The sequence below is a fragment of the Carettochelys insculpta genome, chromosome 3, assembly GCF_033958435.1.
Source record: "Carettochelys insculpta isolate YL-2023 chromosome 3, ASM3395843v1, whole genome shotgun sequence".
Taxonomy (NCBI): domain Eukaryota; kingdom Metazoa; phylum Chordata; order Testudines; family Carettochelyidae; genus Carettochelys; species Carettochelys insculpta.
This window is the reverse complement of record NC_134139.1, coordinates 47,141,147-47,158,474: the sequence shown is the minus strand read 5'-3', so window position 1 is coordinate 47,158,474 and position 17,328 is coordinate 47,141,147. Positions and strand designations below refer to the sequence as shown.

Sequence of the window (17,328 nt, the reverse complement as noted above, 5' to 3'; positions counted from 1 at the left end):
GATGATTAACATGCCTCCTTCGAAGTTGGGGGCAAGTGTAGATCCACCCCTAGACTGGAAAGAGAGAAAAAATTATTTATGAATTAGATACTAATATATAGCTACATTCACAATAAAAAAAAATTTAAATTAGACTTACTGAAGGGCCATCCAAGATCATCTCTTCCACAGTTGTTGGATCTAAACCAAGTTTGTCCCCTAGGACTTCAAATATGTATCTATATGAAGCATCAATTTTCATTTTTCGACCTTCCCGTGCATCTCTATATCGCGCCTAAAACACAAAGTTTAAGGGAAATAAAAACTGCATTTTATTTACAAAATTATCTGTTAACTTGACCCACAACTTGAAGGTTGAAGTTTACTATTTAGATGAAACTCCCCTAATTACTGTTTAAAAATAAGCTATATTTTCACAGGTTAGTGGAAGAAGTGAAGACTACTCAGCTTGTGCAGTCACTGGAAGTCAGTGATACCGGAATAGGGGGATTTTGGGGGCCATGGCCTTCCAACTTTTTGAAGGTGAACAGACCTAGCCTATCCCCTTTTCAACAGGGGCCTGCCCTTCCTTCCCCCTCAAGGCCCCACATCCCTGGCCCAGTCAGCAGCTGCAGTCCAGCTGGGGAGCCCAGACAGCTAAGGGTCACCACCTGTGGTCCCACCACCCGCCTGGGGTGCAGGATGGACAAAAATTCATGAATTTTAAAAATGCATTTTTATTTAAATCGAATTTTTAAATCATCAGTACCACATTTTTCCTTTAAAAATAACAGTTACAATTAAGTCTCACCACAAACAGTCTCACCACCTATACACTTAGGGCTTGTCTACACTAGCTCCCTACTTTGAAGGGAGCATGGTAAGTAGGGTGTTGGGAGTTTATTAATGAAGTGCAGCGGTGCATATGCAGCAGCTCATTAAGCAAATTCCCCACTCCCACCCCACCCCACCGCAACTCCTAAGTGTTAACCTTCAAAGTGCCGGCACACGTGTAGCCACGGCTAACCTGCCGGTACTTCAAAGTGCCCAGGGTACTTCAAAGTCCCTTTACTCCTCAAAATTTTGAGGAGTACAGGGACTTCAAAGTTGCCCAGACACTTTGAAGTACCGGCGGGTCAGCAGTTGATACATGTGAGCCAGCAATTCAAAGTTTAACACTTCAGAGTTGATGCGGGAGGGTGGAATTGGCTTAATGAAGTGCTGTATATGCACTGCAGCACTTCATTAATAAACTCACAACACCCTAATTACCATGCTCCCTTTGAAGCAGGGAGCACATGTAGACACAGCCTTACTGTCTAAAAAATGAATTAATGGCTATGGTCTGTCCAGCCTAACTACTAGGTCTTGTTTCTCTAGATTTCCAATTACTGTTTCTCAGCAAACTAAAAAGTAACAGGCAAAGAAAGACACCAGCTGGGTAGGATTGTGCTTGTTCTGCGCTTATATGATGGTGGCCACGGCAGACACATTAGTTAAGACACTGTCTTAGAGACAGAGAGACAATGGCTACGTCTACACGTGCCCCAAACTTCGAAATGGCCATGCAAATGGCCATTTTGAAGTTTACTAATGAAGCGCTGAAATGCATATTCAGCGCTTCATTAGCATGCGGGCGGCAGCGGCGCTTCGAAATTGACGCGCCTTGCCGCTGCACGGCGCGTCCAGACGGGGCTCCTTTTCGAAAGGACGCCACCTTCTTCGAAGTCCCCTTATTCCCATGAGCTCATGGGAATAAGGGGACTTCGAAGTAGGCGGGGCCCTTTCGAAAAGGAGCCCCGTCTGGATGCGCCGCGCGGCGGCAAGGCACATCAATTTTGAAGCGCCGCTGCTGCCCGCATGCTAATGAAGCGCTGAATATGCATTTCAGCGCTTCATTAGTAAACTTCAAAATGGCCATTTGCATGGCCATTTCGAAGTTTGGGGCACGTGTAGACACGGCCAATATATAGAAAAGGATGAAGGCAACACAGAAACAGTGAAGTATGCTAGAAAAAATTGGGAGAAGACATTATTCAGCACATGTGCAGTTGACATGAAGTTTTCTATAGTCTTTCATAATTTTGTCACTGAAAGGGCTCTTATGCTCTCTGGTATAAGTGAGACCCTATCTAGGAATAATTTGAAAAAATTATTTTATTGGGTAAAAAAGGAAACTGAGTCAAGTGTATGCCGTGCAAGAAGGTGTAGGGCCAAGTTGCAAGAATGAAACATCATAAGGCTACGTCTAGACAATGACCTAACCTCAAAATAAGCTATGCAATTTGCACTACGCGTGCTTTTGTGGAAAACATCTCAGCCCAATATCTTCATTGCAGCCAAACAGAACCCCCCCACCTTTTGCTCTACTCCATCTTGCCTTCCCTAGGTGCTTCAGAGCACGAAAGGGTTAAAAGACACAGCCCAGCCCTGGAATGCCCAAGAGCGCAGATGTGCTTATCTTGGCCACAGTCTTTGATGCTCCGGAGCAAAGCTGATAAGAACAATGGGCTAATAAACAGCTGGGCCTCGGACTGCCCTTGGCTAATTACCATCAGTTGATTCACCTGCACACTTGGTCCTAGACGGAGGAAAATCTCCAGCCCATTAAGAAACAAATGCCCTCAATTTTCTCTACCTCGCCGGTGTGGACTAAGCCCTTGAACTCCCTGTGAGAACCAGCATCAGACAGTTTAATTCAATTGGCACTTTTTAAAACAAGGAAGAAGTGTACGTGACCCAATAGGTAGAAAAGAGGGGTCTGGCAGACCCCCCCCCGTTTGAGCTCCAATTATCTTTCCTGCTGGACAGGAGGGGTATGGTCTCCCGAGGTCCCAGGGGACACCCATTTCCTCAAGAAAAAAAGGAAAAAGACTTCTTCCCAAGGGATTGAGAGAAGACTGGCCAAGCCACGTTGGTAACGCAGGGCTGAGAATAAGACCTGCTAGGTATTTTACCTTTTGCTTTTGCACGCATTTAACAAGTATAGAGCTATGAATTAAAGTGTATGCTAGCTATTTGTAATCAAAGTATAAACCTTGTAACACTGTAGCCACAAGAGCTTAACTCTTTAGTTAAACAAAGTAACATTGTAACCACAAGAGCTTAACTCGTTAGTTAAATAAACAAAGTAATTGATTAAGTGGTACCCTGACTCCTCCTGTTACTGTGCAAACTGAATACAAAACAAAGAACCCATCTGCTTTTCAGCTACTCTAATCCTGGTCACCGGTGGGGCTCTGCCCTAGCAGTTGAAATCTCGGACGAAAACAAGAGCGCAGTTGGTATCTCACCTGACCATCGGCTAACATTCATTGACATACCTCTGGGTAAAGGCTGAGCCAGTCCATTACACCATCTTTACTTTAGTATAAGGCCTTGCTTAATCCTCATCAGCATGCCGTAGACTACCTGCAAGTCCCAGGCTATGTCTACACTAGACAGTTTTGTCGACAAAAACCTGCGGAGTGTCCACATTACCAAACCCCTCTGATGATAGAATTGATAGAATGCAGCACTTTTGTTGACAGCATTCTGCCTTTCCCCCATGAGGCAGAATGCCTCTCTCAATGTATCTCTGTCAACAGCAAGCCACTCTGGATGTTCCAGGGCACCTTCTGTCGACAGAAAAGACCTCCAGCGTGCCGCGTGGCTGCCCTGGGGGACGCCCTGTCCACAGCAATTAGCGCTCTATGTTCCCTGCCTCTGACCGTCTTAAAGCTGCAGGGAGACCCGGAAACACTGTGACAGGAAGCTGAGAGTGTGGAAGCATTAGAGCTACAGGCTGCTTGTCCCTATGCCCTCACAGCCACTCTCTTCACAAGCTGCTTGTCCCTATGCCCTCACAGCTGACTGATAAAAGATGGCAGACAAACAGCCACTACGCAAGGCCCCAAGGCCCTCTAGGGACCAACTGGTGGGGTCCCAGGAGCCTACCCAGAATACAAAATGTCAGGTCCCCTCCTAGACTGGGCCCAAGGTCCAGAATCTGTTGGGCATGTGAGCGAAGGAAGAGACCCTCCTTGAACCCTTGGCAAAGCAGAGGAAAGCCTCTGTATACACCCAGTTGGCTACCGCCCTGGAGGCATGGGGCCATGCTGCCTGCACCATGGAGCAGGTGCAGGTGAAGGTGAAAGAACTCTGCCAAGGCTACGCCCAGGCCCATGACCCACGATCTGCCCTTACTACAAGGAGATGCACAAGCTCCTGGGGGCAGACAACACCTCCCCACCAAACTCTCCCATCAACAATGCGGAGGAGGCCCCTGTAAATCCCCACCAGAGCCAGACACAGGTTCTGAGGCCAGCAGCATCTTTGGGGTGACTGGGAGTGGCGGTTGTGGGACCAGGCGTAGCAGTCACGGGCCTGGGACCAACTGATGTCCCACCCTGATGGCACCAACAGCATCTGGTGGGACCTGTTGGTTCAGTCACCTGCAGCTGCCACACCTGCCCCCACACAAACCTTCCTCAGTTTTTGCTAATGGATGAGGCCCATCCCCTCCCCACCACAATTCCCACCCCCTTGCTCCCCAGGCCTCCCCAGTCCCCCTGGCAAACCAGATCCCAGCACCGCCCCACTGCCTCTGTACCTCCCCATGCTACCAGCCCCAGCCCTGCCCTGACAGGGACCCCAAACCCACAGCAGGAGGGGATCCCAAAGCTAAGGCCACTCAGGGGTCCCAGTCCCCCAAGGGGTCGTGGCCTCACACCTCCTCCACGGCTTGATGTCCCCCCACTCCCATTCCAACCCCCCTCCAATGTATACAGTTCACTGGTTTTGCACTGTATGTAAATAGTTTTTATTACATTTATTTTCAAACCTGTTCTCTTTGTTCAAGTAAAAAAGTTATTCGACCACCACCCCACGTCCCTCTTTATTTTGAAGAGGTCAGGAAGGGTAAGTGGGTGAAGGGAGGGGTTGTGGTGGCGAGAAGGTAGGGCTGGGAGTCCAAAGCCCCTGCTGGGGATGCCTTGGGGAGAGTCACTGGGGGGCCGCAGGAAAAGCTCTCCCCTGGGGCCTCCCAAATCCACAGCCCATCCCAATGGGTTTAGGAGATTGGAGCTGAGCATGGATGCTTGTAGCCACAGCCACAGTCTGCCCCCCAACCCAGGATGAAGGCCTTTGCCTACCCATCCAATATTCTGGAGGACACAACATTCCACCACAACTTGGGAGACATTGTGCTCCCCCATGTCCAAGTGGGTGAGGAGGCACCTGAAGCATGCCTTCAGGTGGCCAAAGGCGCATTCGGCCTGCATCCCAGTTGAATCGGGCACTAAACAGTTCTTGACTCGGATCCAGCTGCCCAGTGTAGGGTTTCATAGGCCAGGGCATGCCTGGGTAGGTGGCATCCCCACAATGCACAGTGGCATGTGCACATCCCTGACCACCAGCTCCTGGCAGAGGACAAAGGTGCCCGCCTCCTTCCTCTGGCACAGCCTGGAGTTGCAGAACACCTGCGCGTCACGTGCCTGGCACAGCCCCCAGACATAAACATCAAGGAACCGTCCATGGTGGTCAACCAGGGCCTGCAGCATGGAGAAATACTCCTTGCAGTTGATGTAGTTTGCCATGCTGCGGTCCAGAGCACAGATGGGAATGTGAGTCCTGTCGAGAGCCCAGAAGCAGTTGGGGAACCCCAGGGCATTGAATCCGGCCATCACCATGTTCACGTCTGCCAGACAGATAGCCCTCTGCAGCAGGAGCATGTTGATAGCCATCACAACCTGCAATGGGAGGGGCCAAACACATGACAGGGACTGAGGGAGGAGGCCCCTGGGTTCCAGGGGTTCCCCTTCACCTTCCCATCCCCTTTCCCACAAGCTCCTGAGGCCTCCCCCATGAGGCCACTCCCCCAGCAGCAGTCCTGTGTAAGAGTGGAGCAGCACAGCGTCCCAAGACAGGGCTTCTCCCCCTTCATACCTCTGACCCCATTCCCTGAGGGTCCCTCTTGGGCAGGACACACACACCACTCTGTGCAGGGCCTGCAGTACAAGAGTGCCTTACCTCAATGAGGAGGGCTCTGACAGTGGGTTCCTCAAACCAAATTGGTTCCCGATGGAGTGGTAGCTGTTGGGAGTGGTGAGCTTCCAGAGGGCAACAGAGGTCCATTTCTCCATGGGGATGGTGGGCCACAGTCAGAAGGCAGGGACAAGCCAGGCACAGAGCTCCAGAAAGGTGTCCTTCCACATGTGCAAGTTCTGGAGCCACTGCTGGTTGTTCCACTGCTCCATGACCACTCAGTCCCACCAGTCAGAACTGGTGCTGTGCCTCTAGACCCAACTGAGCTCCTGGTGGGGGCAAGCGCAGGTGGTCCCATGTGGCAGCAAGGGCATGCTCTTTGAAGGTAGTGTCAGGGTCACCCTCCCTGGGAAGGAGGAGGAGGACAGCTGTGACCAGGGTCAGCAAAAGCACCGCTGGGTAGGGCAGCACAAGCCCACGGGATGCTCTGGAACCACAGCTATCCAAAAAATGTGTGAGTCTTGCTGTATAAACTGTGCTGTCCCTTATAGAAGTAGGCAAGCCTCAGCATGGGCAGTGAACAGGTGCTGGGATGGCTTTTAAGGGCGTGTCTCACTGGGGCTCCTGAAAGGTATTGCCAGCCATACAACCCTGTCTGATGAGGTTCTGGGGGCTGTTTGTAAAAAGAGCAGCCAGATAGTCTCGAAAAAGAGGATTGAAAGAGCAATCTGCTTTGGTGTCCGTCTGCAATCTGTCAATAGAAGCTTTGTTGGAAGATACCTTTCAACAGTAACTTCTGTTGACAGATAGTCCTAGTGTAGATGTAGTCCTGGTGATGTAGGATGCCAGCTTTTCCATTCAGATATTTATCTTGCAGCCTTCTGGGATATCAACCCATTCAAGAGTGGTCAAATGAGTTTCCAGAACACAATCACCATCTCTCAGCTTGATCAGGGTGAGGCGCAGGTGTATGTTAGGCAAGTATCTCCTTCCAGAATGGGTCCTTTCCTCTGTAATCTGTTGGATGAGCACTTTTGCCATGTCTGACTGAAACTGGTAGCTCCACTTCTGACTGGCATGACATATGTTCTATTTTATTTCTAGGTGGCTATCTGCATCTCCTGTTGAGGCCACTGAGTCACTAGTCATGCTTCTGGAAATTGATGTTTCCTTTCTCCTAGCTGTCCATCCTGTAGGTGTTGCTGAGCCGTCCCCCGTGCTTCCTGGAACTGGAAGTTTCTGTTAGGCCGTGTCTACACTAGGCAAAAACTTCAAAATGGCCATGCAAATGGCTATTTCGAAGTTTACTAATGAAGCGCTGAAATACAATTCAGCGCCTCATTAGCATGCGGGCGGCTGCGGCACTTCGAAATTGACGCAGCTCGCCACCGCGCGGCTCGTCCAGACGGGGCTCCTTTTCGAAAGGACCCCAGCTACTTCAAAATCCCCTTATTCCTATGAGCAGATAGGAATAAGGGGATTTCGAAGGTGCCAGGGTCCTTTCGAAAAGGAGCCTCATCTGGACGAGCCGTGCGGCGGCAAGCTGCATCAATTTCGAAGTGCTGTGGCCGCCCGCATGCTAATGAGACGCTGAATATGTATTTCAGCGCTTCACTAGTAAACTTCGAAATGGCCAAGTTTTTTGCTAGTGTAGACATGGCCTTACTCTCTGTTCTTGTTTCAGTAACAATCAGAGTTTCTCCTTCATGATCCATCTAGGAGGAATGAGGCTCCCATGTGATCCTTCCAGGTAGGGTACATGGAGATCCAAGATGGGGAAAGCCAAAACCAAACTAACAACTACAACAAAATAATCATGTACCTTCCTTAGAAGACCTCCAAATCAATTCCAGCCAGCAGAATTTCTAGTTCTCTTTTATTATTCTAGAAAGAAGACAGGCTTTCTCCTTTTTTCTTTAGGTATTAGGCCAGAGAAGTAGGAGTTAAATTAAGTTGTCAGTACTGAGAGCATAAAATCAGAACATCACACTTACAGTCAGAAAAACAGAATGTCTAGGGGCCCTGTCATAGTGCCCTAGAGCTGAGGGGGACTGCAACCTACAATCCAGCGTGGCTTCTGATTCCAACTCCCTTACTTACTGTGAATGGCTGGCTAAATAAAAAAGCAGCTTCCCCTCCCTTGGTATTCACACCTCCAGAACAACTGCTGGTAGTAAGCCTCACCCTTCCTGACTGAGCTAACCTTGTTATCCCCAGCCTTACTCTGGCTTATTTATACCTGGCCCTGCAGATTTCCATGACCAGCATCTGATGAAGTGAGTCTGTGATCACGAAAGCTCATGCTCAAAACTTTTCTGTTAGCCTATAAGGTGCCACAGGACCCTTCATTGCTGTTACAACTCCCTTACTTAACTTCCGTTTCCATTTATTTTACCAAGCTCCAAGTGTGATGGAATTTATTTCTCTGCTGCGCCACAAATGTCTTGGCTGTAAGCTACAAAATGTCCCTTCAGGGACAGTATATTCTACAACATACATCCAAGAATATTTTACTATATTTGTGTTATGCTGACCTAGTATTCTCCTTCCACAATTCAGTACAGATTGAACCTCTCTAATCCAGCACCCTTGGGACCTGACCAGTGACACACACAAGAATTGGCCTGACCATTGGAGGTCGATATTGTCTACCATATTACCAACATTTCCATTGCTTATTAGGTATGCTTTTAGAAGACATTTAGGAGTAAATTATAGCTAAATAACATCACAGAACACTAAGAACCAGGAGTGGCATCTGTAAACAAACCTTATGGGACCACAGGAAACTTGGCCACACCCAAGATAAGTGGTCATCCAGCTAACTGAAATCATGACAGATTACAGATGTTGCTGGATGAGAGGGTTACAGATTAGAAAGGTTCAACCTGTACTTCAATGATTATCGTCCCAGTATGGAAAAAGAGAAATCACTTACCTGTAACTTCAGTAGGACTATTAACAGTATAGTTACACACATGCATAAGTATTTGCAGGACGAAGCCAAATGTTGCCTGACTGACACTTTATACATATATACACATTATTTTTGAATGTTTATTGCACTTTTTAATCATTGCTTTAAAATAAAAATGAAAATATTGAAAAAATACTATTTCAAGAGATAATCAACCACATTCTAATAGACAGATCTTACTAAGAAATTTATATAATAAATTGAGAATAATAACAGAATGCTGAGAGGCAAAACTACATTATTATAGATGTAACATTAATACTAAACCTGTTTTTCTTTTAAAGTTTCCTGTAGGGACTGAACTCCACTAGTACTTCGGCGAAATTTAGACATCCTGCGATTACTCAGAGAAGGGCTAAAAGACTCTACGGGAGGGCGGAAAGATGTCTTTTGTCGAGTACGAGCAGGGCCAGTTTCGTCTAGTGATAGGAGGCCAGGCCCAGCTTCTTCTGGCGGAACAAGACCAGGTCCAGGTTTATCCGGTGAAATGGGGTCAGGCTGAGCTTCCTCAAGTGGAACTGGGATGGGCTTGGATTCCTCTGTAAGAACAGGGCTTGGCTCAGCTTCCCCTTGTGGATTGGGGCCAGGCCCAGCTTTTTCTGATGGAACAAGGCCAGGATCATCTTCCTCTGGTGGAATAGAGCCAGGCCCAGTTTTCTCTGGTGTAACAGGACCAGGTCCAGATTCTTCTCTAGTGTTTAGGCTTTCTGTCTGATCCTCATGCACCTCCTCCATCTTGAAGCCTGCAATTTACAAACAATTCACTTACTATAACAATGCTGTAAATATTAAGGTAAATAAAGATCATTTTTTTAATTCAAAGAAGCTTCTTTAATTTAGATTTTATACTTTAATTTGTAAATTAAAGGCACATTCTCTGCCTAAGATCCACATACCCCAGAATCTGGAGAGTAGTTCTAGCTCCCCTTGTTGCTGAAGGGAAGAATATATATCCCTTTACCTATAGGGTCATGGGCAGGGGTCTACAACCTGTGACTCCAGAGCCACATGCAGCTCTTTAAGGACTTCTTTGTGGATCCCAATACTACAACTGCAAATTAAAAAAACCCTCCTGATTATATTTGATATTCCAGTGAATGTCTAATAGGCCAAGAACTAACAACCCATATCTGCATAGCAAATGATACGTGATCTAGAAACTTTGGATAACTTCCCCTTTAATATGTGCAGTGCGTTGTGGGATATGTGTGTGCACTGCTCTTAAAATAGGGGTTGCAAAAACCATGGTTCGACATTATTTATTAAGGACCATCTTTTATTTACTTGCATTGCAGCTCTTGAATTATTGAGTTTTTTACCAAATTTGAAAAAAATGGTTCTTCTTGCTCTTTTGGTTGCCAACCCCAGTCATGGTTGTGCTCCCTATACACAGGATCTGCGTGGAAGAAGGGGTACTGGAACTAGCAGTATGGGTGGTCCACTAACAACCCCTAGTTTGAAATAATAATAGCAAACCAATGCATTGCTCCCTTCATATATAGGATTATGACTGGGTGAGTCTGGACTGGACACTGGAGAGAAAGATACTGCTACAACAGCTACAGAAGTGGACCAGCCCTGGACTCTCAGAGCAGGAGCCAGACATCGATGAGGTTGGCACAAGCCTCTACAGCCGACAGAGCCGTGGGGATGCCTCCCAGATTGCCCCACTGCAACAGGTGGTAGGAAGTGACCCATGGACCTTGCACAAGTGGTATCTCCCATGCAAATACCTCAACTTGTTTCACTGCAGAACTAGTGGTGGACCACTTCACCACTACCAGGGCCTAGGTCGGGGAATGGGGGAATTGGATGGGCCTAGGCTTCCCAACCAGGGCTGCAGCTCCACTTCTAATAACAGTCCCATTGACTCTGGGTACTAGGCCACACTGCCCAGTTAAGAAGAGCTAATGTACTGAGTTTGACTAGTAGACAGGGAAGACAAAATGCTGAGAGAGCACAGTGAGTTCTCGGGTGTGGGACTCAGTCGGGTGGCTGGTAAGGGGCTTGGACAGTGAAACTTGGGGATCCTGGCTGCACAGACCAAGTCTCCAGTTATGTGGCTTTGGGCATGACTACCTAACTCCAGCTGCAGTGTTTTGGGCACTGATTTCCCCCCCCCACACACACTCCCCCAAAAGTTCTAGTCCCACAACTCTAGTCTTTGGCCATGGAACTTAAGGTGCCAACCCCTGGCTATGTAATGACGGGCTCTGATCTCTGGCTTGCTCTAACTCCCAGCCCTGGCTGCCAGGCCCTATCCCCACACACCCATGCAGCAGTGGGAGCTGGCCCTGGGCATTGATCACTGGCCATGTGGCAGTTGGGCATTGACCCTGGGTTCTGGCAGGTGCCAGCCCTGTGTGCAGATCCCTGCCAAGCAGCAGAGGACACTGGCCCCAAATGCAGATTCACAGTGGTGGGCTCTGACCCACAGCCTTGGATGCTGACCACAGGCACTGGCCCTGGATGCTGAACCTAGGTGCAGACCATATAGCAGCAACCCCCGACTCAGGTGCTGATCACTGGTTCTGGCAGGTACTGGCCTAGGGTGCCAACCCCTACCACACAGCAGTGTCAGCTCCAGCCACACAGTGACAAATTCTGGCCCTGGGATCTAGACATGTGGTGGCAGATACCAGAGTTCCCTGTAAGCTGAATGCTTGGGCAGCTGCCCAGGAGAGATTCAAATGCAGCCCTTCTGATAGCAGAGTGCCCACAACATACATAGCTGGCAGTATATGTTTCTACTGGTTGCACTCCATCACCCCACTCCCTATTGCTCCTGGACCCCCTTGCCTTCCTAGCACTAGACCTTCCCCAATCTCCCACTGTCTCCATCCATCCCACCACTGCCCTGGTCCTTGCTGTTTCCCCTCTGTCACCCCACCCTACCCCCTGCATCCAGGACTTAATTCATCCTAGGGTTGCTGAAAAAGTGATATTAACAAACATGTTTGTATTACTATTCACAACAAAGGTACCAGCTAGCTGAGAAGCTGTAAAAATGATACTTGCATGTTTGTTTGTATCACTTACATCTTTTCACAGCCTCCCAGGCAGCAAGTAAGTCATGTTAAAAGTGATATGAACACACATACAAATATCACTTTTCACAGCATTATCTTGAGTTTGCAAAAAAAAAAAGTACATAAATATATTACAATGATTTAGATGTGTATCTGTGCATACTTGTTTTTTTCCCCCTAAGTTAATGAAGTATTTGTGAGAAAAAATATCAGCTTAGTCACCCTCAAGAGTTGGTGGCCACACTCTTAAGGTCACCACATTTTTGTAGTGAGAGCCTCTGATCTAGGATCAGAGGATCAGGGCCATAATGGGCCTATATTAACAGGGCTGCGAAAGTTGGTGGAAACTTATCCCACTGACGTCAGTGGCAAGCCCTGCTGATTTCTGTGGGGACAGGAAGTTATCCAGCCGCTCCCAAGCCCACAGTTACTGGAGTGGAGGAGATGAATGCGGAGGTTTCTCTCCTTCCCCGCTCCTTGAAGGCTGTCCCTCTCCTCCTCCCTCTTCCCTGCAGCTCCTCTAGGCTCTTTTCCCGCACCATAGGGCTGACATGTAGCGCACGAAGCGCTCTCCTTCTTTCCCAAGGAGAAAGTTTCCTTGCCCCAAGGCAGAAGCGGGCGGACACTTCCTCCTTTCCCGCCCCGCCCAAACCGGGCTCGGTGTCTGGGTGTGTGACTCGTACGGACAAAAGATTTTCCTTCCCCCGCAGGGCAGCGCCTCTTGCTGCTGCCTGATGTGAGTTTCGCTCTCCCAACGGGACTGAGGGCGGCCGGTTTCGGTCACGGAGGGGAGGGACGCAGTGTAAGCTCTTAATTCTCCCCCCACCCCCTTGATTTCTGTGCCTGTCCGGTCTCTGTCTTCTCCTTTCCGAGGAGCAGGTGCGGGACAATCTGTTCACACTCCTCCCGGCCGCTCCCCTCACTGACCAGGCTTGGCGTTGTACGGCGCTGCTTGCCGGACCTAAGGGAGCCGGGACGCCCACCACCTCAGCCCAACGTCGACGGTTGCCCACCCAAAACGTCCAGAAGGAAATGAGGTCCGCCCGCAGAATCCCTCCACGCGCTGAAGTACCGCGGAGCCTTTGCGGCTGCCGGAGCCGAGCGCCGGCACTATACCGCGCTGCGGAAGGGCACTTGGAAGGGGGAAAGAGCGCTCGATGACCGTTAGGAAGGCGACTGGTGACGCGTGACCACGAGTAGCCTTTGGCGCCCCATTCACATCATGGGAGGAGGGGGCTGCTTTGCTGCCTCTAATCCCACGCTGCTTGGGGATCCAAAGTGCCATAAATTTTCAGACAGGGGACCTGCACTTGCCCCTTCTCTGAGAGCTGACTTTCTTCCACTGAACCCTTGCCACGACTCAGCCCAAATCGGGTCCCCCTCCCTTCACTTGCTTCTTAATGGTGAGAAGTATCAGGGAGGTAGGGGACTTAGTCTGTATCTTCAAAAACAACAAGAAGTCCTGTGGCACCTTATAGACTAATAGATATTTAGGAGCATAAGCTTCCATGGGCAAAGACCCGCTTCCTCAAATGCAACTGAGGAAGCAGGTCTTTGCTCACAAAAGCTTATGCTCCAAAATAACTGTTAGTCTGTAAGGTGCCACAGGCCTTCTTGTTGTTTTTGCTTCTTAATGTGGCCCCTGTAGCCTGAGAAGCTCCTGCTCTGCCTTGTTGGTGCTCCACAGCCTGAGGGTTAGACCCCCTTTTGAATGTGCCCTTGACCAGTTTTCTTGTCCCAACCAATGATCTGACTTGTTCTGTTGTCAAGTTGAATGATCCCTCTTTTATTAGCCTCCAAAAGTGAAGGTATTTGTTGAGCCAAATTCTGTCCAGTGGGTAAAAGCTCAGGCGCTACTTTCACATCCACTGCAAAAGCAGCATCACTACTGTCCTGTATTCTGACCTACAATAACCTGGTCCTCAATTAAGCATTTCTACCCACAAAGGGAACTGGGCAGGTGGGGTGTGCTATTTGCACCGTGGAAAATCATTTGCAACATGCTTCTTCTTTTGATCCCACTTACAGTTCTTGCATGAAGTGACTTGCATAGATGCTCTTATTAACTTTTGCAAGGAAGCAGAATCTGGAAAGTAAACTTTAAGCATATGCTTTCTCTATCTGCCATTTTTTAATGGGCACCAATCTCCAGCACCACCACACCTACAATCCCTCGTAGAGTTCACTCTCTCCACACGAACTCTATGGGCATGGTCTGGCCCAATAATAATAATTTAATTGTAAATAAGAATATTTATGGACTGCCTGCTACCCAAAGATCAGAAGATTATGTAAGATTATCAAAAGTAACAGTGCTTAATAAATAAATTAAAATGATCCCAACAATAGCCATAAATTTGTCCCTAGCATGAAGTCAAACAAACAACACTCCCTAAACAACATTAAAGGACTAATGTCAATTTGAAATCAATTATAAAACATTGGTTAAAAGTACATTTGTGTAATATGCTTTGTCATGAGTCCTCAGTTTTTGTGAATTTAACAATTTCTTCCTATTTTATCATGTTTTTTTCTTTCCTTGCCTGCTGTATGAAGCAAAAAGGGAATCTAACCATGGTTTTGAACCTGCAATCAAATCTGGGTAAGCAGAATCATATAGTGGACTAGGAACATTATCCACATGGGGGAAGTTACAGCACAGTCATTTGCTGCATATTGCTACTCACACTCTAAACTGTGTGGCATTATATGTGTCCAATTTATGAAGTGCTGGAACCACATTAAGCATATTTGCATATGTAACAGACAGACAGAGGAGACGAAGTTCCTGCTGCTCTTGCCTCCTTCTAGTACACCTGCACAGAATGCCCTCTTTCTAACATATATATATATATAGTGTAAATTTTAAAATCGTAATTAAAAAACATATTAAAATAAAGTAGCTGAAAATCAGATTTGCTGGTACTCACCTGCCAAACATGTGATCAGAGGAGAGTGTTTCTCCAGCAAGTATTGATGACACTACAAAACATCTAACAAAGTAGGAAATTAAACACCTTCTAAAGCATGTGAAGGAAACAAGGCAACTACATAAATCAAAGTAGAGAAATGAGATGCCCATCTAATATGTGGTGCCTATCTAATCTAATAGTGGAATGCTTGGGATACGTTAACACTCATGCTGCCAACCCACCCTACCAGGAAATTACCAGAAAAACCCTGAGAAGTTACTAGATGTAACTATTTAAGCACTAAAAGGGAGTAAAAAATGTCACTAAACAAAATTCCCAGAGAATTCAACAGAGCATTATATGGATTCTTAAGAGATTTAAAAATTTATCATGAATAATTGTGCAATGTAAAATAATTGTGATTAATTGTGCTGTTAAACAATAATAGAATAAAATTCATTTTCATATTTTGGATATTTTCTATATTTTCAAATATATTGATTTAAATTATAGCACACAATTCAAATACATTGCTTACTTTATATGTATTATATTTGCATCATAAAAACAAAAGAAATGGTGTTTTTTAGTTCATCTGCTATAAAAAATGTAGTCTGGACAGTCCGAGGGGGCCTCTATTGACAGACAGGGCTTCCGGGACACTGGGCAGCCCTATCTGTTGTGCTTCCAGTTGGCTGTTTTTTTGAGAGAGTGGCCGGGCAGTCCGGCTGCTCTCTGTCAACAGAGCAGATGTGATCTGCTTGGCAATTTGGCAGTGATCTGTCAACAGAAGATATATTCCAGCAAAAACTTCTGACAACAAATCACTGTAATCTAGACATACCCAAAGTGAAGTACTTTGTTTTCATTCTTATTGAAAATCAGCCTGTTTGCCTCAGACCATTTCTTCAATTTGTCCAGAATCATTTTGAATTCTGACCCTCTCCTCCAAAGCACTTGCAACCCCTCCCAGCTTGGTATCATCTGCAAAATTGATAAGTGCAGTCTATATGCCATTATCCAAATCATTGATGAAAATATGGAACTGAACTAGCTACAAAACTGACCCCTGCAGAACCCCATTTATTATTCTCTTCCAGCACAACTGTGAACCATTAGTAACAACTTTCTGTGAACAAAACAGAACAGTAGAAATGTAGCACTTTAAAGACTAACACAATGATTTATTCAGTGATGAGCTTTTGTGGGACAGACCCACTTCATCAGATCAATGTCATTTCCAATACAGATTGACATTTATAAGTACAGAGGACCAAAAATATTGCAATAAAAATGACAAATCAAATAGGACTGAAGAAGGGGGAAAAGGGGAGGGAGGATGTTGAGTGTCATGCCGGAGACAATTACGAGTATCAGAAGAAGTGAAGCAGTCTTTGTAATGCATGAGGTAATTGATGTCTTGGTTCATGCCATGTGTTAATGTGTCAAATTTGAATATGAATTCCAATTCACAAATTTCTCGCTGTAATCTGTTTTTTAAATTCTCTGTGCTCTAGGACACAAATTCTTGGATCTTTAACAGAATGGCCCACTCCATTGAAGTGTTCACTGACCAGCTTATGTGTATTGAGTTTCTTGATGTCTGCTCTGTGTCCATTTATCTTTGGCGAAGGTTTTGCCCAGTCTATCCAATGTACATAGTGGCAGGGCATTCATTGTTGGCACATAAGGGCTGTGTCTACACGTGCCCCAAACTTCGAAATGGCCATGCAAATGGCCATTTCGAAGTTTACTAATGAAGCGCTGACATGCATATTCAGCGCTTCATTAGCATGCGGGCGGCAGCGGCGCTTCGAAATTGACTAGCCTTGCCGCCGCGCGGCGCGGCCAGACGGGGCTCCTTTTCGAAAGGACGCCACCTTCTTCGAAGTCCCCTTATTCCCATGAGCTCACGGGAATAAGGGGACTTCGAAGTAGGTGGCGTGCTTTCGAAAAGGAGCCCCGTCTGGACGCGCCGCGCGGCGGCAAGGCTCGTCAATTTCGAAGCGCCGCTGCCGCCCGCATGCTAATGAAGCGCTGAATATGCATGTCAGCGCTTCATTACTAAACTTCGAAATGGCCATTTGCATGGCCATTTCGAAGTTTGGGGCACGTGTAGACGTAGCCAAGGGCATATATAATGTTGCTGAAGTGCACAAGAATGTGCCTTTGACCTTGTAACTAATATGGTTAGGTCCAGTGATGGTATTCCCAGAATAAATATGTGGACAAAGTTGGCAGTGGGGTTTGTTGCAAGGAAAAGTTCCAGGATCAGTATTACTGTGGTGTAGCCTGTGATTGCTGGTGAGACTCTTTCTTGGGTTAGGAGGTGGTCTATAGGAAAGGACAAGCCTGTCAGCTAGGGCCTTCTGGAGTGTAGCATCATGATCTACAATACGTCGTAGGTTTTTAATGATGCCTTGCAGGGGTTTGAGTTGGGGGCTACAGGTGATGGCAGGCGGTGTTC

General features: G+C 47.1%; 1 protein-coding gene across 1 annotated transcript in view; it reads right to left on the bottom strand.

The window, feature by feature from the left end:
- Nucleotides 1–12,969, bottom strand: part of DNAH8 (dynein axonemal heavy chain 8) — a 548,480-nt gene extending 535,511 nt beyond the window's left edge. The window contains exons 1-3 of the mRNA XM_074989796.1: nucleotides 12,877–12,969; nucleotides 9,188–9,663; nucleotides 140–274 (exon numbers count right to left, since the gene is read on the bottom strand). Coding sequence (XP_074845897.1) covers nucleotides 140–274; nucleotides 9,188–9,655 — 603 coding nt within the window. The 5' untranslated portion in view covers nucleotides 9,656–9,663; nucleotides 12,877–12,969. The remainder of the gene's footprint in view (nucleotides 1–139; nucleotides 275–9,187; nucleotides 9,664–12,876) is intronic.
- Nucleotides 12,970–17,328: the final 4,359 nt, after the last annotated feature.